This window comes from Rhinoraja longicauda, chromosome 6 (assembly GCF_053455715.1).
Source record: "Rhinoraja longicauda isolate Sanriku21f chromosome 6, sRhiLon1.1, whole genome shotgun sequence".
Classification (NCBI taxonomy): Eukaryota; Metazoa; Chordata; class Chondrichthyes; order Rajiformes; family Arhynchobatidae; genus Rhinoraja; species Rhinoraja longicauda.
In genome coordinates, this window is record NC_135958.1 from 74,791,165 (window position 1) to 74,815,141 (window position 23,977).

General features: G+C 40.2%; 1 protein-coding gene across 2 annotated transcripts; it reads left to right on the plus strand.

Moving 5' to 3' along the window:
- The first annotated feature begins 235 nt into the window (after positions 1-235).
- Positions 236-22,874, plus strand: LOC144594599 (soluble calcium-activated nucleotidase 1-like). 2 transcript variants are annotated; one of them, XM_078401345.1, is made up of 5 exons: positions 236-444; positions 1,980-1,997; positions 9,387-10,047; positions 13,983-14,186; positions 16,281-22,874. In XM_078401345.1, exons 3-5 carry the CDS (start codon positions 9,414-9,416, stop codon positions 16,649-16,651), a joined length of 1,209 nt encoding a protein of 402 aa, XP_078257471.1. In that variant the 5' UTR covers positions 236-444; positions 1,980-1,997; positions 9,387-9,413; the 3' UTR covers positions 16,652-22,874. The 2 variants fall into 2 exon arrangements, with proteins under 2 accessions (XP_078257471.1, XP_078257472.1); XM_078401346.1 differs by lacking the exon at positions 1,980-1,997.
- The last annotated feature ends 1,103 nt before the right edge of the window (positions 22,875-23,977 follow it).

The following is a 23,977-nucleotide window of genomic DNA, read 5'->3' on the forward strand; positions in this document are numbered from 1 at the left end:
CGAGTGGGAGGTGGCTGGAGCGCCGCTGTTCTGCGCACGCGTGGAAGCAAAACCTCTGGCGCCCAGGCCCAGAGGGCTCCTGATCGACGCACGCGTAGAAGCCAAACGTCCGGCTCGAGTGAGAAGCGGGTGGGATCGGTCCCGTCCGACGCATGCGCAGGAGTGGCATGGCGGTGGAGGCTGTGCTTGCGGCTGCGCGGTGGATGGCGGCCCTTCCCCCCTCCACCCACCCACCGGCTGTGCGACGGCTCTCCCTCCCTCCCCTTCTCTGTCACCCTCCCTCCCTCTGTCTCCCTCCCTCCCTCTCTATGTCACCCTCCCTCTCTCTGGGTGATGGGGGCGGCGCAGCTGCAACAACGGAAGTTCGCAGATGAGCGAGTGGCGTGACAGCTCCTCACCCGCGGCTCTGATGCCGGTGTGAAGCTCCCGGACGACGGCACGGCGGTAAGACAAGTGTTGACATTTTACAGGGTGGCCCGCGGTGGCGAGGAGCCCGGGCCTGGGCCGCCGTTCCCAAGGCAATGGCAATATAGCGGTGGCCTGCTCGTCCCGGGCAATTCCTCACTCTTATCAGGAAGCTTTGCTGCAAATAAATCCCTGCGGTTTCGGATCTGTAACAACGTTGGTTGCAGAATACAATCTGTAGGAAGGAAATGCAGATGCTGGTTTACACCGAAGACAAAATGCTGGAGTAACTCTCAGCAGGACAGGCAGCATCTCTGGAGAAAAGGAATAGTCAGTCACCTGAAACCTGGAAGGTCTTTCTTCCTGAAAAGGTCCAGACCCTTCTTCAGACCATCCTATTAATAGTTATTCAGGCTGTCTGTTACATGGAGGATGCACAGATTACACCTATACATCTGTGTAGGATAGAACTAGTAGTGTATGGGTGGTGTGTAGTAAAGAAGTACAGATGCTGGTTTACACCGAAGATAGACACAAAATGTTGGAGTAAATCAACAAGAGAGGCATCATCACTGGAGAGAAGGAATGAGTGTCGTTTTGGGTCTGAAGGAGGGTCTCGACCCCAAAACGTCACCTATTCCTACTCTCCAGAGAAGTTACTCCAGCATTTTGTGTCTTAACTTCATTGCAGAATACAAGCTCGTCTGCAAATGTGATTGCCAGCCCCCTGATACCTACAGTATGTGCAATTCCCTATCAAATGAGATCGCTTTTTATTACAATTCAAGCACAACTTTATTTCTGTCTGAAGAAGTGTCAGAAACGAAACATCACCTATCCATGTACTCCGCTGATGCTGTCTGACCTGTTAAGTTAGTCCTATTGTGTAAACCAGCATCTGCACTTTCTTGTTTAGTCCTATTGTGTAAACCAGCATCTGCACTTCCTCAGTCTGAAGAAGGGTCTCGACCCGAAACGTCACCCATTCCTTCTCTCCCGAGATGCTGCCTGACCTGCTGAGTTACTCCAGCATTTTGTGAATAAATCGATCTGCACTTCCTTGTTTAGACTTCTTTATTTTTTCCTTGTACGGCCTTCTCCTGTAACTTTACCCTTTAATCAGTCTTAATGTAGTTTTGAACCAAAATTTTGACAATTCCTCTCTGTATCCCATCCTCTTCTCCCCCCCCCCCCCCCCACCCCAAACCTCCAACGGATTGTTTGTTGTACATCTGTTAAACCTCTCTGATTCTTTCCAATGGGAATTAACAGCCTGTACCCTTTAGACATAGACCGATAGATTTTAAAGTGTTTACTTTGTTATCTTGATGTACCTGATCAAACAAGTTTTGGTTCAATGCATTTGATCGCAATGTTTAGAAATCCACTGTTGTATGCATCCATCAGACCATAGATTTCATTTGGTATTTGGATGACATTGCTGAGGTTTACATTTCTTACTGGTCTTTTGTGCCGAAGGAGGTTTTCAAGTCATGTTGACTTTTTGAGTTAAACGACATGTGCCTGAGTTGAATATTAATCTCTTTCCCTCTTTCTCTTTTCAATCCACCCAGCTCTCACCAACAACAAAGGTAGGTTACACCCATTACAGAGCTGATTAATGTTGATGGTTTGAAAGCACAAGCAACAACATCATTATACCTTATACTTGAAACAAAAAATATTGTCAGTGAGTTTGTTAAATGATTCAAATTCCCATTCACTCCCTTGTTTTTTTTCCATTTGGATTGATACTCAATTGGCATTCAACCTCAAGTAAAGATAAACTTGAGGTTTTTATTTCCTTTAAGGTGTCGCACATTACTGCTTAATGTAGATCGTTGCCTGAATACAGAAGCAATTCCGTAGCACAGCAAAGTGAAAAATGGTTCATTCTTTGGCATAAATAGCACCATGTGGCAAGGGAGAACTCTGCTGAAGCCCCAACTACAATATTTCAGTGTCTCTGGCTACAGGACTGGTGCCAGCAGATTGTTGGATTGCTGGCTTGGTTTTGTCCCTCCCTTTAAACAAAATGCATTGTTGGTCATTTAAAGTTCAGTGGTGGGCAGTTTATTAGAATTGGACAAATTATTGTATTTCATTCATAGGAACTGTATAAACATATTTAGAGAGTAATATTAATCAGGAACAGTCAGCATGAATTAATTCAGAGAACAATGTCTGAATTATGGAATTTTAAAAAAATGTAATAAGCCTGCTGGATGAATTTAGTGCATATAAAATTGGCATGGATTTTAGCAGTCCCTTTGACAAGGTCACATGACAGGCTAGTCAAACAATTTAAAAGCCCATGAGATGCAAGGGAGAATGCAAATTGGACCCAGAGTTCGCTCTGTTGCATAAGGAAGAGGTACAGAACTGTGAAAATGCACATCTCCAGGTTCAGGGACAGTTTCTTCCCAGCTAGGATCAGGCAACTGAACCATCCTATCACCAGCTATGGAGTGATCCTGATCTACCATCTACCTCATGGGAGACACTCAGATTATCTTTAACCGGACTTTACTGGGCTTTATCTTGTAAACATTATTTCCTTTATCCTGTATCTGTACATTGCAGTAATTGTAATCATTGCCCAGAGTAGCTGAATCGAGGACCAGAGGACATAGTTTAAGGTGAAGGAGAAAAGATTTAATAGGAATCTGAGGGGTAGCTTTTACACGAAGGGTGGTGGGTGAATGGAGCAAGCTGCCAGAGGAGGTAGTTGAGGCAGGGACTATCCCATCATTTCAAAAACAGTTAGACAGGTACATGGATAGGACAGGTTTTGGAGGGATATGGACCAAATGCGGGCAGGTGGGACTAGTGTAGCTGGGACATGTTAGCCGGTGTGGGCAAGTTTGGCCGAAGGGCTTGTTTCCACACTATGTATCACTCTATGACTCTATGTATATTGTAACCATGTATAGTCTTTCCACTGACTGGATAGCATGCAACAAAAAAGCTTTTCACCGAACCTCGATACATGCGGCAATAAACTAAACTAAAAGCAGGAAGAAATAAATGGCTGACATTTCTGTGGTTGGAAGCCTATTACCAATGGAATGGAAGACAATAGTTCAGTATGGATTCCTTTGCATGAGTCACAGAGTGATACAGTGTGGAATTAGGCCCTTCGGCCCAACATGCCCACACCGGCCAACATGTCCCAGTGACACAGTCCCACCTGCCTGCGCTTGGTCCATATCCCTCCAAATATCTTGTAATATGTAGTAATGATTCAGACCTGAATATAGGGGACATGATAGAGAAGAGTGAAAATGATGCAAAAGTTGTCTGCGTGGTGGAGCCCAAGATGGAAGGCCTCTGCAGGAAGATGGAGATGGTCCAGCCGATTGTTCAGAAGAGTGGCAAATGGAATACAAGGAATGTGAAGTCATGCATTTTAAGAGGTGTAACAAGCCAAGTAAATACACAATAACTGGTAGGATATTGAGTAGCACAGGTTCACTGGGCCAAATGTCCTTTTTCCAGACGCGACACCTCTATCTTTTAGTTCTCAACCTTTCAAAAACTTCAATCTCATTTAAATGCATCCAATGATTTTATCTCCGCAACCTCTAGAGGAGAAAATTCAAGAGATTCTCATCTGCAAGATGAAATTCTTGTGCACCTCAGTTTTAAATAATCCCATCCTTGCATTGTAACGATGCATACTTGTTCAAAATTCTCCCACTGATGAAAGCATATCAACACCTATCCTGTCATGCCCCCTTAACTTCTTATACATTTCAATAAGATAATCCCTCGGGCTCCCTCTCATTCCAGGTGGATCACTTTTGTTCTGTCTCTAATGGTAGTGCATACTTCCTTAAATAAAGGGACCGGAGTGTGAACAATACTCCACATGTGGCCTCCTCATCAAAGCCTTATACAGTTGCAACCACAAATGTAGGACATTATTGTGGCACAATAGTAAAGTATTCTTTCAAATGCTTTGAATTCATCGGAATGTGAAATTTGAACTTTTCTCACTAAAGCATGGGAAACGTCCATTTTTTGCTGTTTGTAAGCAAATAAGGACTGGCCTTCCCACTACAGCTGTTTACACTTTCCAATCCAGTCTTGGGGAACATATGCTCAACAGTTTGAGTAACTTTCATTGTAACAATGCCTGCTTCCCTTTGCATATGAAAATCCCGACAACCACCTCACAGTTTGAGGCTGATAAGTTGTCTCAAGTTAATATTATTTACTGTAAATTGAATATTAGTTCACCAAAGATTTGTAACAGCATCTGAGTGAACAACTTAAGTTTTTTAAATTATCTTGTCAGTTTCTAGTAATCCAGAATATCCAAATTCATTATCTCTTGGTAAGAGTTTGGATGATGATAAATGTATTTGTCCCATGTTAATACTATAATTACCATTTTTCACTGGTTATTTAGAATGCTTTTTATTCTCCTGTTAACTGGTTACTTTGGATCTGTCTTCACTGAGGAAGATACACACAATCTCCCAAATGTTCTAGGGGCCGGAGAACCTAGGGTGATGGAGGAACTGAAGGAAATCCACATTAGGCAGGAAATGGTGTTGGGTAGACTGATGGGACTGAAGGCTGATAAATCCCCAGGGCCTGATGGTCTGCATCCCAGAGTACTTAAGGAGGTGGCTCTAGAAATAGTGGAAGCATTGGAGATCATTTTTCAATGTTCTATAGATTCAGGATCAGTTCCTGTGGATTGGAGGATAGCAAATGTTATCCCACTTTTTAAGAAAGGAGGGAGAGAGAAAACGGGTAATTATAGACCAGTTAGTCTGACATCAGTGGTGGGGAAGATGCTGGAGTCAATTATAAAAGACGAAATTGCTGAGCATTTGGATAGCAGTAACGGGATCATTCCGAGTCAGCATGGATTTACGAAGGGGAAATCATGCTTGACAAATCTACTGGAATTTTTTGAGGATGTAACTAGGAAAATTGACAAGGGAGAGTCAGTGGATGTGGTGTACCTCGACTTTCAGAAAGCCTTCGACAAGGTCCCACATAGGAGATTAGTGGGCAAAATTAGGGCACATGGTATTGGGGGTAGGGTACTGACATGGATAGAAAATTGGTTGACAGACAGAAAGCAAAGAGTGGGGATAAATGGGTCCCTTTCGGAATGGCAGGCAGTGACCAGTGGGGTACCGCAAGGTTCGGTGCTGGGACCCCAGCTATTCACGATATACATTAATGACTTAGACGAAGGGATTAAAAGTACCATTAGCAAATTTGCAGATGATACTAAGTTGGGGGGTAGTGTGAATTGTGAGGAAGATGCAATAAGGCTGCAGGGTGACTTGGACAGGTTGTGTGAGTGGGCGGATACATGGCAGATGCAGTTTAATGTAGATAAGTGTGAGGTTATTCACTTTGGAAGTAAGAATAGAAAGGCAGATTATTATCTGAATGGTGTCAAGTTAGGAGGAGGGGGAGTTCAACGAGATCTGGGTGTCCTAGTGCATCAGTCAATGAAAGGAAGCATGCAGGTTCAGCAGGCAGTGAAGAAAGCCAATGGAATGTTGGCCTTCGTAACAAGAGGAGTTGAGTATAGGAGCAAAGAGGTCCTTCTACAGTTGTACCGGGCCCTGGTGAGACCGCACCTGGAGTACTGTGTGCAGTTTTGGTCTCCAAATTTGAGGAAGGATATTCTTGCTATGGAGGGCGTGCAGCGTCGGTTCACTAGGTTAATTCCCGGAATGGCGGGACTGTCGTATGTTGAAAGGCTGGAGCGATTGGGCTTGTATACACTGGAATTTAGAAGGATGAGGGGGGATCTTATTGAAACATATAAGATAATTAGGGGATTGGACACATTAGAGGCAGATAACATGTTCCCAATGTTGGGGGAGTCCAGAACAAGGGGCCACAGTTTGAGAATAAGGGGTAGGCCATTTAGAACGGAGATGAGGAAGAACTTTTTCAGTCAGAGGGTGGTGAAGGTGTGGAATTCTCTGCCTCAGAAGGCAGTGGAGGCCAGTTCGTTGGATGCTTTCAAGAGAGAGCTGGATAGAGCTCTTAAGGATAGCGGAGTGAGGGGGTATGGGGAGAAGGCAGGAACGGGGTACTGATTGAGAGTGATCAGCCATGATCGCATTGAATGGCGGTGCTGGCTCGAAGGGCTGAATGGCCTACTCCTGCACCTATTGTCTATTGTCTATTGTCTATTGGTCTTGCGAGATGAACTGTTCTTGCAAGATAGACTTTGCCCACTATTAACAATAGTTCCTGCATAACCATGAAATCTCCTGCAACTATCAATAAAAAAGGCAATTCACATTGTTTATGGAAAGGAATTAAAGCAAGACTTTGAACTGCTTGTAAACCAATGATGATGAAATAAACCAAGAAGCCGATCAGGAGAAAAAAATGAGGTGATTGAAATAAAAGCACGACCTGATATTAAGGAATGCGAGCAAAGGGAAACAAAGAACTGGAGAAGTACTTTTTTTTACCTTTCCCATGCTTAGTTGTACCGTCACTGAAAGGTAGAGGAAGCTTAAAATTAAGTAGGATTTCCAGAGTGGATATTGTAACCCACTGGTTTAATCGATAACCGTTCCATTACACGTTCCCAGTGTTGGTCTTCAGTTAACAAACCCACTTGTGTCATTTTTTTCGATTGTGGAGATTGAGGAGAGTTCTGACATTTGTTAGATGAGAAAAACATTGAATGGTCAGAGAATGTTTTCCTGTTTGGTTAACGTAATTATAGCTAAGTCTGCTGTGGCTCAGTTAGTGGCACTTTCTCATCTAAATCACATGTTGTGGATGCAAGTCCCACTCTGGGGACTTCAGCTGACAGTTGAAGACTGTTGCATTATCAGAAAAACAAGTACCTTGAGTGAATGTAAACGGTTGCTCTATTTTCTTGGCGACGTGGCCAATATTTATCTTTCACACGTGATCAATAAGAAGCAGTTTATCTGGTCCTTCCATATTGCTGCATGTGACATTTTGTTTTAAACAATTATGTTCAGTGCATTTTAGCAATAACAATTTTTTTTAATGCACTTAGGAGCCAAGGAAGCCAACATATATAAGTGCATTTTTTTCTTCCTTTTTCTCAAGTGGCTGGGATCGACACAAAATGCTGGAGTAACTCAGCGGGACAGGCAGCATCTCTGCAGCGAAGGAATGGGTGATGTTTTGGGTTGAGACCCTTCTTCAGAAGAGATACAGCAGGGCAACAGGCCCATCTCCCCACCGAGTCCACACCAACCACTGATTACTCATTCACATTTGATTTATATTATCCCGCACTCTGATCAACTACCTACGTACGAGGGGCAATTTTACAGAGGCCAATTAACCTACAAACCCACTTGTCTTTGGTATAAGAGGGGAACAGGAGCAAACCCACGTGGTCTTAGGGAGAACGTGCAAACTCCACATGGACAGCGCCCAAGTTCTGCATCAAACACACTGTCAGGCAGCAGCTCAATCAGCTGCACCACAGTGCTGCCCAAGTCCAAACTTTCAGTCTTTCATTTCAGATCTTGGGCTAATATAGACAAACTCTTATGAGATCATTGACTTTTTTTGATTAATAATTTGAAAAATCTTTGAATTTCTTCTTTGTACGTCCATCATGTGAGCAAAATTGACACGTTGCACTCCACAAGGGAAATGTCTGTAATATCCTGTGGACAGATGTAGAAATGTTGAACTTAACCAGTGAATCTAAATTTTTATTTGAATGTTTGCTACTGCAGTACTTGCAGTTCATTTAAAAAAAAAAATTAAAGTTGAATCTAAAAGGCATACCAAATTTGTGTTTTAGGTGTTCAAATCATTAGTTTGCACATTTATTTCTAAGAACTTGGGATGAATTACTTATAGTCATGTACATGTATCACTGGGTGAAGCACAGAGCATATAACTGCAGCTTTTCTTTGGGGGAGGAATGTACTGGTGCTGGATTCATCCACCAAGGCTAAAATCCTATGGGAGCTCTGAATAATGAGCCCTTTTTATTAGTTGCATTTGGGCAAGTCTGACGTTACAGAAATCGGTGTCTTTTTTGTAGACAGATGTAGTCTGTTAAGGTGGGTTTCCAACATACCAAAGCTTTCTAGCTAACGTCTGTACATGGTCAGATCTATACTTGACCTATTTAGATCTCAAGGTCGTGCTCATCTCAGATGTTGTAAATCTAATGCAGAGGCACATTTTAACATTCAGAAACTGCTGTCTTGAATTCATTATGAACATTGTTATTCTTAAATATTGTTTTCCTTACCTGAATGAATGTAATAGCTATAAACAGGCCAAACGTTAGATATATTGTGGTTGGGAGTTTTATTTGTCAGACGTAATATAGGAAGTGCTTGATACACCAGCAAGTTGGGCAGTATCTGTGGAAAGAGAAACAGAGTTAACGTTTCGGATCTGAGACCCATCAATGGAAAGGTGATACAAGATAAACCAACCAATAATTATTTTTATTTTTTGTATTTCAGTTAAAGTGATATCAGTAAAGAAATAGGGTGTTCAAGAACATGTTAAATTTTATTAAATTGGGGGGAGTGTGTTTTGTTTGGTAGATCAATACTTGCAGGAAAAAATCATCTTTTGCACTTGAGAAGCCTTATTGTCGAATTAAGCTTAATTGTAGAATTGTTTCTGGTGTCAACTGCAAAGTACAGCTAAGTGTGTAAAATGCCTTGACTAATTATTTATTTGGGGATTAGCAGACATGTTTTTTGTAGACTTCCAATATGTGGTGAAAAAAAAATGTCTTGTGGTATGTAGTCGTGCCAATTACAGGAAAAGTAACTTATTTTGCCGAAACCACCGCTTTGCTGAAAGTAATGGTTTTGTTGAATACTGCAATTGGACTAGGATTTCACATATGTAATTATCACCTTTTTTGCCTTCATGCAAAATTGTTTGCATTTTTTTAAAGTATATTGACACAGAATGAACACATTTTACCAAACATTTATTTTGCCAAAATGTTCTTCTTTCAGATATAATTCTGCATTTATTGCAGCCTCATGTCTGGTCACCTCTCTGGTTTACCTCAAGGAAATGATTCTATGAGCTCTCTTCGCATATCCATTGGTGGCCTTCCTGTTATAGCTTCCATGACAAAAACAAGAGACTCTCGTTTTCACCTGAAATGGAAGGCTATACTGTTAGCTGTCGTCACTCTCTTGATATTATACATGGTATATTTCCACAAGAGTTCCCCAAATAATCCTCAGATACGAAATGCCCACAACTGGCAGATTAATAATTTTCCAAAGGACTGGTACAACGATACCTACCCTCTTTCACCGCCACAGAAAACAGCGGAAGGCATCCAATACCGTATCGGGCTAATTGCTGACCTGGACACAAACTCAAAACATGAATCGAACAGTGACACTTGGGTCAGTTACCTCAAGAAAGGCTACTTGATTTTATCAAACAGTGGTGACAAAGTGACTGTAAAATGGGACAAAAATGATTCCGTTCTCAAAACGCACTTGTCAGAAAAAGGACGTGGCATGGAATTGTCGGAGCTAATAGCATTTAATGGAAAGCTGTACACCGTGGATGACAGGACAGGAGTAGTGTATGATATTGATGAGGACAAGGCTGTCCCATGGGTAATCCTTTCTGATGGTGACGGGACTGTTGAGAAAGGTACGCCAGTAACTTTATCCTCTCTCTATTTATATGCATTATAAATCTCTAATGTCCTTGTACAATATTGTAACTTTCAAATCACCATAAATCTTTAGTAATCTGCGTAAAGATTGGTTTAATTTATATTTTGTTTTTATATTGACACATTTGCTTTAAAAAAATCCTGGAGTAAAGTATTTTTGTCCAGCATATACCCAGTAATGCAGCAAAATGTTAACAAAATAGACCAAAGAAATGATTGAAGAGGTAGATTTTTGATGCTCTCCAAGATGGAGGAAGCTCCAGTAAGATTGAAGACTTTGAGTTCCAGGATGTATTGAATAAAGGCGGAAAACTATATAATTAATAGTTATAGAAATTGGATGGGTGTTAAAGGAGTAAACCATAGCTAACAAAGCACCAGATGTGATGTTAAACATTAATTGTGGGATGTTATAGCAGTGGGATGAAGAAAGACATTGTGAACATGGACAGTGATGTCTAAGTCTATGCATTTAGAGATGCAGAAACTCAGTCACGTTTAATGGGCAATTTATGGTGAGGCAGAACATATAGCTACTCTTATTGGTATCTTGTAGAGGGGCTAATCCTTAAATGGGAGGAACTGTGCTTCGAAGGTGACAAAAATAGCAAGTACTTTGCAGCAGAAAATGAAATTTGTAACAGGATGTAGTTTGCAAAGGCAAAATGAGAAGATGTGAATGAGGGCCATAAATGGGGAAGGAAGCAGAGGAACTGATAAAGAAGGCAACATGGATCTGGGAAAAGAATTAGCTGGTCAGTTCAATGGGAAAGTGATCTTTAAAAGAAATAAGCTTGAAGGAGATTGAAGCCAAGCTGGTTTGATACTGGAAGGACTGAACTTAATCGGTGAGGGGAAAAGGGAAATCGAAGTGAAGATTGAACAGAAGCAGGTGCAGCTTAGTGAAAAATGTCCAGGACTTCTCTGGGTATTCTGAAGTGAGGATGAAAGAACAGGAAGCAAATTTGCCATACTGAACAAATGGGGCACATTACTGTAAAACTTAATAATTTTAAGTTATTCTGATAACATTATCAGCAATCAATTCTTGGATTCTTAAATGGTGCTGCACAAAAGCGGTTATTTATATGTGTGATGGTGACAGCACCATTATGTTTTTTTCCACAGCCAACAATTGATCATCATTGCTGGCTTTGATTTGTTCTTTTCATACCTTTCATTCATTTGTTTATAGTACCTTTTCATACCTCTAGTTTCCCTCAATCCTGACTGTCAGTCTGAAGAAGGGTCTCGACCCAAAACGTCATCTGTTCCTTTTCTCCCGAGATGCTGCCTGACACGCATAGTTACTCCAGCATTTTGTGTCTACCTTCGATGTAAACCAGCATCTGCCGTTCCTTCCTGCCCATTATGTTTTTGGATGGCTTCTGCAAGAATGGGCCAGTGGCCTGCTGCCAATCCATTAATATTGCCAATATAACATGCTCTTAGATTTGGAATTTTGCCCAGAACATACTGGGGGTCCTTCCTCCCTTGTCCTACAAGAAGTCTCTGGACACTTTGCAGCACATTGGATTTCTATAAACAAAACATTTTTACTGGAGAATTAAAATACTGTGATGAAAAACAAATATTCCACAGGGGAAACATTTCTTGAACTATTAGATGCAGTTTAATTAAAAAATGAAATCTAAAGACTTCTTGCTGTTTTTGATGATTCAGTATCTTGAGATCAGTCATGGGAGATTGCATTAATATTCCAGTAACTAAGCAAAACTGTATCCTTGCACTTAGTATGTCATGTAGATAATTTGGGGATATTTTAGTTTAGAGATACAGAGTAGAAACGGGCCCACCGAGTCCGCACCGACCAGCAATCCCCATACACTAGCACTTTCCTACACACTAGGTACAATTTACAATTTTTTGCCAAAGCCAATTAACTTACAGACCTGTACGTCTTTGGAGTGGGGGGAAATCGGAACACCTGGGGAAATGTCATGGGGAGAACGTCTGCAGATGTAGTCAGGATCACACCAGGTTTCTGGTGCGGTAAGGCAGCAACTCTAATGCTGCGCCATCGTCCCGCCCCATTATTTACAGCTGTCATTTATACTTGTGTATCAGTCTATTGATGTGTTGGCAAATATAAAATATATTTTGTCGAATATGCATGAGTCATTCAGCATCCGTGAAAGGATAAGTCTGGTTCCGGTTTCAGATATACAGTGCCCTCCATAATGTTTGGGACAAAGACCCATCATTTATTTATTTGCCTCTGTACTCCACAATTTGAGATTTGTAATAGAAAAAAATCACATGTGGTTAAAGAGCACATTGTCACATTTTATTAAGGGTCATTTTTATGGTTTCACCATGTAGAAATTACAGGTGTGTTTTTACATAGTCCCCCCCACCATTTTAGGGCACCATAATGTTTGGGACACATGGTTTCACAGGTGTTTGTAATTGCTCAGTGTGTTTAATTGCCTCCTTAATGTAGGTATAAGAGAGCTCTCAGCACCTCATCTTTCCTCCAGTCTTTCCATCACCTTTGGAAACTTTTATTGCTGTTTATCAACATGAGGACCAACGTTGTGCCAATGAAAGTCAAAGAAGCCATTATGAGACTGAGAAACAAGAATAAAACTGTTAGAGACATCAGCCAAACCTTAGGCTTACCAAAATCAACTGTTTGGAACATCATTAAGAAGGAGAGCACTGGTGAGCTTACCAATCACAAAGGAACTGGCAGGCCAAGGAAGACCTCCACAGCTGATGACAGAAGAATTCTCTATAATAAAGAAAAATCCCCAAACCTGTCCGACAGATCAGAAACACTCTTCAGGAGTCAGGTGTGGATTTGTCAATGACCACTGTCCGCAGAAGACTTCATGAACAGAAATACAGAGGCTACACTGCAAGATGCAAGCCACTGGTTAGCTGCAAAAATAGGATGGCCAGCTTACAGTTTGCCAAGAAGTACTTAAAAGTGCAGCCACAGTTCTGGAAAAAGGCCTTGTGGACAGATGAGATGAAGATTAACTTATATCAGAGTGATGGCAAGAGCAAAGTATGGAGGGGAGAAGGAACTGCTCAAGATCCAAAGCATACCACCTCATCTGTGAAACACAGTGGTGGGGGTGTTATGGCCTGGGGGTGTAATGGCCTGGGCATGTATGGCTGCTGAAGGTACTGGCTCACTTATCTTCATTGATGATACAACTGCTGATGGTAGTGGCATAATGAATTCTGAAGTGTATAGACACATCCTATCTGCTCAAGTTCAAACAAATGCTTCAAAACTCATTGGCCGGCCGTTCATTTTACAGCAAGACAATGATCCCAAACATACTGCTAAAGCAACAAAGGAGTTTTTCAAAGCTAAAAAATGGTCAATTCTTGAGTGGCCAAGTCAATCACCCGATCTAAACCTAATTGAGCATGCCTTTTATATGCTGAAGAGAAAACTGAAGGGGATTAGCCCCTAAAACAAGCAGAAGCTAAGGATGGCTGCAATACAGGCCTGGCAGAGCATCACCAGAGAAGACACCCAGCAACTGGTGATGTCCATGAATCACAGACTTCAAGCAGTCATTGCATGCGAAGAATATGCAACAAAATATTAAACATGACTACTTTCATTTACATGACATTGCTGTGTCCCAAACATTCTGGTGCCCTGATATAGGGGGGGACTATGTATAAACACTGCTGTAATTTATACATGGTGAAACTAAAATATATAAAAATGGCCTTTATTAAAATCTGACAATGTGCACTTTAACCACATATGATTTCTTTTCTATTACAAATCTCAAATTGTGGAGTACAGAAGCAAATAAATAAATGATGGGTCTTTGTCCCAAACGTTATGGAGGGCACTGTATGCCATTCATGCAGAATTTTACATAAATCTTTAATACAAACTTCTATGCTATTTCTTAAGGCTTCAAAGCTGAATGGTTGGCAGTAAAGGATGAGCACCTTTATGTAGGTGGACTGGGTAAAGAATGGACTACTACCACAGGCGAGGTAGTCAATGAAAACCCAGAGTGGGTGAAGGTTATTGGCTACAAAGGTGACGTTAATCATGAAAACTGGGTGCCTCACTACAATGCCCTCCGCACAGCGGCTGGAATCAATTCTCCAGGTAAGAAAGCTCGAGCGGAAGTGTACCTTTGGTGACTCTGCAAACATGTGGAAAAACCTGTAGTGTAATTTTGCTTTTTGTAAAGGGTGTGTCAGGATTTGCATTAGTCACAGGTGATTTTCCTCTGGAGGTACAAAAGGACGTCAGAAAGAACAACATCCTCGGTCGTAAAAATGCAAATGTCAAAAAATTGGAAATGAATGTGTGTATGCTCCAATTTTTATCAAGGTTACAATATTCTTGACACTCCACCCCTCTGAGGGTCAGGCTTCTTTAAAGCTATGATCTACTATATCACAAGATTAATCACGGTTTTAATAAAATTAGCCTATTGCCCACTTAGCAATCCTTTCTCTAAACTTGGTTACATCATGCTTTAAAAATCAGATTTTGATTTGATGAAGACTTAGTGTGCATTACAATTGGTTTTAACAAGTACTAGAATATCACCATTGACATGACTTCCCTTCATTAATTACCGTATGGGTCAATCATCTTTGCATTTCTGCCTGGCTCTAGAAATGCACGATTTAAACCTGTGTTTCCATCCAAAGACCGAGAGGGCAGACCTATAATGCTTGGGACTGGATTGCAATTGAGAATTACACTTGCTGAACAACAAGCCCTTATTTTGTTTTATTAATTATGATAATTATGTTTTGATTCAAGGGTTGAAAAGCAATGGACTTGAATTCTGATGGTGGATCGAGGGCTATTTCAAGGGCTCTATTGCCAGATGCACCTTTTTCATTTTTATTTGTAACAGTGATAACCCTTCTTTGTTGAAAGTATCTCCTTCAGTTTTGGTTATATTGTTTGGATCTACCAAAACACATTGCCATCAAACTGAGGAGGATCATTGAAATATAAGCTTGATCCTGATTACGGGGTGCTGCCGGTACGGAGTTTGTACATTCTCCCTGTGACCACGTGGGTTTTCTCTGGGTGCTCCAGTTTTCTCCCACACTCCAAAGGCATACAGGTTTGCAGGTTAGCTGGCTTCCCTAAATTGTAAAAATTCTCTCTAATGTGTAGGATAGTGCTAGTGTACGAGGTGACCGCTCGTCGGTAGGCCAAAGGGCCTATTTCCATGCTGTGTATCTCCATAAAGTCTAAAAGTGCTAGCTAGTTATCCCAGGCTTTCCTTGTCATCAGCACAATTTCAATGCTGCATTCAGGGCAAGTTGCAATGGTTGGCTTTATAACATAATGCAGCTGTTTTTGCTTTATCACTTTCAAATGTTGCTTAACCCTCTTGAGAATGCTCTGTGTGAAATCTGAAGAGAGGAGGATATCTTTTAAATAGCTGTAGTTTATATTGTGCTGCTGTTGTTTTCTATTTATCTTTTTGATAACAATTTTTAACTTTGCTTTATAACAAGCACAATTATGAGAGCAGTTTTTGGTCCCGTATCTGAGGAAGGATGTCCTGGCGATGAAGAGGAGCCAGAGAAGGTTTACAAGAATGATCCCAGGAATTAATGGATTAACATATGATGTGTGTTTGAAGGCACTGGGCCTGTACTCGCTGGAGTTTAGAAGGATGAGGAGGGAACCTCTGAAACTTACCGAATAGTGAAAGGCCTGGATAGAGTGGATATGGAGAGGATGTTTCCACTAGTGGGATAGTCTAGGACCAGAGGCCATAGTAACAGAATAAAAGGACTTGCCTTTAGAAAGAAGATGAGCGGGAATTTATTTAGTCAGATAGTGGTGAACCCGTGGAGATCATTGCCACAGGCGGCTGTGGAGGCCAAATCAATGGATATTTTTAAGGTGGAGATTGACAAATTGTTGATTATGAAGGGTGTTGGGGGTTATGGGGAGAAGGCAGGAGAATGGGGTTGAGACGGAGAGATAGTTCAGCCATGATTGAATTGCGGAATAGACTTGATAGGCCGAATGGCCTAATTCTGCTTCTAGAACGTGAACTTTTGTAATTATCCTTTTGTTAAACTCTCTACTTTGGTAATTAAAATTCAATTTGTAAGTTTATTTTGAGGGAAGCTTACAAAGTAAAGAGATGGTGTAACTAAGTCTTCACAATGGGATTTTTACTCTTTGTGGAATGAGAATTTTATTTTCCCAACACAGGATATCTTATCCATGAATCTGCTGCCTGGAGCGATCAGCTGCAACGCTGGTTCTTTCTGCCGCGGAGATTCAGCAAAGAACGCTACAATGAGAAAGATGATGAACACAGAGGAACAAACCTCATTATTAAATGCACCCAGGATTTTAAAGAGGTGTCGGTGAGCACGATTGGTGAGGTTAATCCAACGCGTGGATTCTCCTCCTTCAAGTTCATTCCTGATACAGATGATCAGATCGTTGTGTCGCTGAAATCTGAGGAAGATAATGGGAAAATAGCTACTTATATAATGGCTTTTACTTTAGATGGACGCTTCCTATTAGAAGAAACGAAGGTGGCTGACGTTAAATATGAAGGGTTAGAATTTATATAAGCTTCCTCCAGATCAAAAAGTATGGATGAAAGTTCTTCTGCTTCAGAAAGATTGGTTTCCAAGCATGGTTCTTGGTTGTTATTAATCTGAAGGTGTGTTCTTTTGTAATGCGCTCTTTGTTTACATTGAAGGAACTGATTCTGAGGTATTGCAAAATTATCACTTCTGCGCTCTCCTTCGAAGTTGAAGCTATTTTTCCAATTTTCTCGTCATCATTAAAAATGTATACCTGGGATGTTTCTTTGTATTTACGTGCCATAAAGTCTGCAAAAGTGCCGCAAAATTTACTTGTCCATTTTCCTACAAACTCAAATTAATACTAGTTTGCTTTGTTGATTTGTGGACTCGTTAACTTTAAACTTAAATTAAGTTGCATATCTTGGAATCAGAAAGAAATGGTAAAATTACTATCTCACATGGATAGCGCGATACGATTTAGTCAATATCAGTAACTTTTTAAAGGAACTCCCCCAGTATGTTTTATTACATATATGTATTTGTGTTTGGAAAATTGGTATCACTGGCTCAGACAATATTTGTTCCCTATTCTTCATAAAGCATGCAGTACTTACCAGCTACTTTGACAAAGCTGTTCCACAATTTTAATGGAGCAGCAAATGAGGAATGGCAAGACACTTCCAAGTCTGTCTGCGTAACAAAGCTGGTAATGTTCACATGAACCTAGAGCCACATCCACCCTGAAACGTCTGGGTGGATTGCTACAGTGTAAGTGGTAACTGATGTTGCCTGTATCCTAGTGACGGAAGGAATTAAGTATAGGTGGTGGATGGAGTGGCGCTCAAATGCACTGATGCGTGCGGGATAATGTTGAGCTTCCATTTTGTTGGTGCTGGAATTATCCAGGCAAAATGGGGTGAAGGTCTATTCGAGTGTAAAACTGGGTGGCATCTGGATGAAAGTTCTACTGTTTCCCAGAATATTCAGAAAGGTTGGTTTCCAAGCATGGTTCTTGGTTGCTATTAATCTGAAGGTGTCAACCTGAACACCACCCAATCCTGAGGTCTTGGGGTTTTTTTAAATTCATTCATGGCCCAATCATCACTGTAAATATAATAATTTTAAACATGCAATTGAAATAGGGTGTGTTTATTCCTGATTTCCAATTAAAACATAACTAAAGAAAGAGAAAAACTCAAAGATGCATTCAAAGGAAGTCTTCTAAATCGTCATGTCGGGGCAAAGAGCTAGATCGCTTAAGAGCAATCCACTTTTGCCAGTTCACTTTCCAGCCACGCTAAAATCGCTCTCACTGCTGCCTGAATGCTAAACATATTTCTAACCAGCCTTGGCAAGTAGGGATATATAACTCTATTCATTTTACCAACCCAACACATCCCACTCTGTCTCTGTTACTGTGACGATCCTTTGTGTGGAATACAGCTGTAATGTCTGTTCCCATCCTTAATAGATATTCTCCCACCCAGAAAAGTCAAAGAAGGCCACGTTGGCATGTCGTGAACCCAACTGCTGTTTCGCAGGGTATATAAATTTAATGTCTGTCTACTTCAGAATATTTTAGCTAGACAATAATCGGAACTGATTCAAGGCAGGAAAACGTTCCATTCTTGTACTGGTCACTCCCGCTTTCTTTGTGGGCCGTTCACTGGGCCATTGTCCGACCATAGTTTGTAAAGATATATCCGAGGAAAGTGCCATATCATTTTGTTTGTTTCTCAATGCATGGAATTTCCAGGGTCAATGTTGGATACCCATATCCCTCAAGTTGTTCCCTGAGCTTCATAAAATGTTCAAGAAATCCACTAAAAACTGCAATGTCTCGTTAGTTAGCCACTCTGTAGTTCTGTCCACGTGAATCAATATCTTGAGGGATATGGGTATCCAACATTGACCCTGGAAATTCCATGCATTGAGAAACAAACAAAATGATATCGCACTTTCCTCGGATATATCTTTACAATGATTAATCTCCTGAATTGAATTGTATCATTACAATGTTAGACCATTTTTCTGATAGGCTGGAAGTTTTCCTATGCTTTTGCATCTTTTATTGCTTCCTCAGCATCCTGTCACCTCAGAAGATAATATATTATCGTGCCAGAGCAAGTACAATTTTCGCAATCTGATCTGATACCAGACTCATTCATTTAAATTAACTGGGTCAAATTCAAAAGTATTAACTAGCAACTTTAAAATCTGATTCCTAATGTTTTCATGAGATTTTCCATTGGTGCTGTTGAGAATTTGGCTGGGTTTAAACTCTGGTACAATAGGCAAGTCATTGCCAATTAATATATTTTATGGCAGAACATCCTCGTGTCAGTTGTGTCCTTCACGCATGAAACAAGACTTGCTAAAATGTATTACTAATGCATTTATTTACAAAATACTGAATTAGGACACAACATATGTATTGTAGGAGGGTCCTCACCCAAAACGTCAACTATCCATGTTCTCCAGGGATGCTGCCTGACCCATTGAGTTCTTCTGCAATTTTGTGTCTTTCCTTGGGAAACCAGTATCTGCATATCCTTGTTTCTACAATATATATATATATCCCGCCCAAACCCGACAAATGTAGTCAGGCTTAAGTTGGGAACCCAGCCTTTAGTGGTATAAATGTCACTATTGTTCTGGTATGTTTTCTACTTATTATAAGGTGTTGGTGAACAAGAACCTGAAGCACTGCTGGTCTCTGACCCACTCTTACCATCACAGAATGTATGCAGTAGATGATGTAAGACTTCTGCCAACTATCGGCCTACTCTTTCCCCTACTTTCCCTTTTTCCCCCTCAAGAAGGACTGTAAGATTTGGTATCAGTAGATCATTGAATGTTAAGGTACCAGAATAGAGCCTCTTGTTGGAGATCTTTTAGGCAGCTTTTACTATTCTGTGAATACTAACTTGAACTAATTTTTCAAATGTGGATTATTGTACAGAACTGAAATGCTGTACAATTTTGGCCTCCTTATCTTGTAAAGGATATGCTTGTCTGAACGGCACTGCAATTAAAAAAATCAACGTTAATTTTTGGGATAAGATGGATGTCCAGTGAAGCAAATTTGTGAACATATATTCTCTGGGGTTCAGAAGAGTGGAAGTGATCACATTGAAATGTTTAAGCAAAGGGTTGCTTCAGACCAGAGAAGCTAAAACTAAAGCCATGGCCCTGTGGTAAAGGATCAAACGTTGAGGATTTTGTAACAAGGAAGGCTCCAGAAGTTTGTGATTTTTTTAGAATTTTGTAAGGCTGTGCTTGTTCAGTCATTGGATATGTTTTTAATTTCTGAGAATTATGGGATATAGGGATAGGGTGTGAAAGTTGAGTTAAGAGTCATTTAACTATTGACTTCATAAAATAGGCTCAAGGATCTATGGACTTGCCCTCCTATTTCTAATGGGTAACATACTTGTTGAAGGGTTAAAAAAATTAAATTATACTTAATTTACTAAGAAATTCTTTAATCTAGAAGAGCAATAAAACTACGACATGGTTCTACACAGTGTAAGTCATTTTCAGTCAATTCAACACAGATGTTTTACTGGTAATAGACTAGACAATTATGTTTATTCTTTGTGATTAACCATTTTATCTTCAATAAATGCAGCAGGTTACTGATTTATAATTCTCCCAGTTGGTGCTTCTTTGTCGTACATTTTACATCAGTGAGGGAGGTGAGTTTGAATGAATATTGGTCCAAAACGCTGAAGAATAAAAGCACAACCTTTTGCACTGCAGTTTGCAGTCCAAGTAAAATCTCTGCCCCCTCTATCGTATTGAGCATCATCATTGAGTTTGAGCATCTAGAAATTGTATTAAGCTATTTAAGAAAATATTTATTTTTCATTTAAAATTACGATTCTATTGCTGAGATCAGGAATACATCAGTTCTATTAAACAGAAACAAAAAAATTGAATTGCCTGCTGCAGCAGTAGAGTCGCTGCCTTACAGTGCTTACAGCGCCAGAGACCCGAGTTCGATCCTGGCTATGGGTGCTTGTCTGTACAGAGTCTGTATGTTCTCTCCGTGACCACGTGGATTTTCTCCGATATCTTCGTTTTCCTCCCACACTTCAAAGACATGCAGGTGTAAAGGTTAATTGGCTTGGTGTAAAATGTAAATTGTCCCTAGTGTGTGTAGGGTGGTGTTAATGTGCAGTGATCGCTGGTTGGTGCGGGCTCTGCGCCGAAGGGCCTGTTTCCACGCTGTATCTCTAAACTAAAATAAACTAAAAATTGCGTGTTTGATGTGAAAACAAAACTAAATCTTGAATGTAAATCAGTAATAGTGAGGTAGTTGCTTGTACTAGTTGGTCAATTTTGATTTTGGCTACTGTGATTTCCAATAATTGCTTTGGTCATAATTGTTTTTTAACAGGGTAAGAGGATATTTTTAATGTTAATTCATTCAGTCCCTTGGGCAGAATTGTTTGTGAAAAGGCACTGGGAATTTTTTTAAGTCCAATAATAAAAAAGGAGTGACTTATACATGGATGTAAATCGTCAACCAGATTCTATTCTAATCTTTTAAGAAAAAGACACAACGTGCAGGAGTAACTCAGCGGGTCAAGCAACATCTCTCCCTGGAAGACAATGGATTGGCAAAGTTTCAGACTGAAGGATCCTGACCTGAAACGTTGCCTATCAAAGTCTTGCAGAGAAGCTGCCTGACCTGCTGCTGAGTTACTCTAGCACTTTGTCTTTTTTTTGTAAACCAGCACCTGCAGTTCCTTGTGGCTCAATTCTCTTTCCTGTGTTAGATTGACTTTTAAATGCTAAATGGATAATTGGTATGAAGCAACAGAAAATGTTTATGGTATGGAATTAATTAGGCAGCACCTATCTGTGCATCACTGTACATTTTCCACCCTAAAAAAATGCAGAAGAACTAGATTTCCAGTAAAGGTCTATTGATTCTAAAGGTATTCGGATCTCAAAATGCCAATTAAACAATAACATCGCAGTCTGAATAGCTTGTCATTAGCTGATTTTATGGTGTCTTCCATTCGATTGTCCAAAAATATGATATCAATTGTCCAAAGGTTAAGAATGTGATATCAATGTTTTCACGTTCCAAGTCAAGATTCATCACATTGTTGATAGTTCTATGGCATTAAGTTTTCTCTCGGTGCTGCAGGAAACTCACACAACATCCACGTTTCAGCCTAGTTGTGGCATTGGACATTTGTGACTATTTTCAGAAATGCTTCCGATTTTCCGAGCTGAGATGGTGCAGTTTTATGATTTTCAATGAACTGGTGGGAGTGAAATAGGTTTTAACATTGGTGTAAAATTGTTTAGGTAAAAGATATTGTAACTCTCAATGTTGACTTTTGTGCATTACGCTATTTATATTTTGGTCATTTTGTACCTGAATGAGCGGTGTAGATTTAGCAAGTTTTTGTTAAATGAAATTTAAAATGAAACTATTGTGAAAGGAATCCTCATTGACATGATTTAGGCATTTAAAAAGACTTGTTAAAATAATGTAATAGCAGACCTATTTTTGTGTTAAAACATTCGATCTCCAGAGCGAATTAAAGAATGTTCTTTATTAGATAATTGGAAATTTAAACTTTCTGATTGGACACCTGTTCAATTTAAATGTCGGTATAAGAATTCCGATTCTGAATTTTGGCAGTTAAATTTCTGAGCCTAATGAGATTTGTAAAATTTAACCAAGTAAGTAAACACGAATATAATGGTATCCAGCAAGTTGGTTAAGGATTATTACAGTTCATGAGTGAAATTTTAATCTATTATCCAGAATTTGAATCAATGAATTTCTTTCAAGTTTGCTTTAATTGCAGAACACATTCAAATTGACTGTTGTAACACAGATTCTGAGTGTACTCAGCAGGCAATGCAGCATCTGTGAAGAAACAAACTGAGTTAATGTTTCATTTTGATTACCCTTCATCAGAACTTAAATTGTTCATCCTGTTACTGGTTTGGCTTCATAAATAAATAGAAATTGCCTCTGAAATGCAGTTTGGAATTAATGGGAAGCTGTTTGTAATTCTTGAAATCAACTAAATCAACGGTAAAACTTTGATTTGCTGCTTTTGTGTGGGTTGTATCCTTGTATTTTAATGTGTCGGCTCAACTGATAAGGTTTAGCATCAAAAGCTTAACTGCAAATAAAATCATACACTTTAATGTTTTTGATACTGGACCAAAATCTCTTTTTATTTAATAAAATGGGAATAACAATTGATATTAATAAATCTATTGGTTTACATGCACAATCTGTCTTTATTTGGTTTATGCTACTTGATTCAACAGAACCAGAGGGAGATTATCCATAATGTTCAATAACAATTGTTTCAATTCTGTTATTAAGAAGTTCATGGCCTGTTACTCTTTAATTGAATGAACAGAGTTCCTGATTAACTGTGAAAAGCTTATCATATTTAGATTGCACCTAGTTTGCTTTTGGTACTGAGCATACACAGCTTGCACACCTTGTTCAAATACCCAGCTCTGCCCCTTTGATGAATCACATTCAATTTCTGTTCTTGTCATCCGTACTTGATTTGGACGACCTGACTGAATGCTCTCTCCGCATCTTTTTCCCACATACATTATCTTGGCAATGAATTTGATCAACAGAGATGAATGAAGACATGTTCATTGATGTTTGGGGCAGGAGAGTGTTCTGAAGAATTCTAAATGCAGTGTCCTAACCCTGTGATGACTGACATCCAACAACCCTAATCCGCCCTGGTTTGATTCTACTGCAGTTTAGTTTATTGTCACGTGCAGTCATCGGGGAGTTTCACACCCCATTACCTGATTTATTTAGAGATACAGTGTGAAAGCAGGTCCTTCGCCTCACCGAGTCTGCGCCGGCCAACAATCACCGCCTACACTGCCACTATCCTACACACGTGGGACAATTTTACCCAAGCCAATTAACCTACAAATCTGTACATCTTTGGAGTGTGGGAGGAAAGCGGAGCACCCGGCAAAAACCCATGCAGGTCACAGGGAGAACGTACAAACTCCCTACAGACAGCACCTGTAGTCAGAATTGAACCTGGGTCTCTTGCGCTGTAAGGCAGCAACTCTACTGCTGTGCCACTGTGTTGCTGTGGACATCAGGTTTTTCTAGGACTGAGCAGTGATAAACCTTGCCAATTATATTTTTAGTTCATGTCTGTCCGGCTGTAGAATCAACTTTTTTAATGCATCTTTGAAGCATGGAGTTTGTGCTCAAACAGCATTGTTGAAAATTTCCAAAAAGCACATTCACACTTCTTCCGTTTGACACCAGATGGCACTGCCGTCAACAAGCTGCGAATTGAACAGGATGTTCCAAAGTCCAAATGTAGAAACCAGGTA

Excerpts from the sequence above, each read along its gene's own strand:
- LOC144594599 (XM_078401345.1), top strand. The coding sequence starts at position 9,414 with ATGTCTGGTCACCTCTCTGGTTTACCTCAAGGAAATGATTCTATGAGC. Across the intron at positions 10,048-13,982 it reads TGACGGGACTGTTGAGAAAG|GCTTCAAAGCTGAATGGTTG; the intron begins GTACGCCAGTAA and ends CTATTTCTTAAG. Across the intron at positions 14,187-16,280 it reads GGCTGGAATCAATTCTCCAG|GATATCTTATCCATGAATCT; the intron begins GTAAGAAAGCTC and ends TTCCCAACACAG.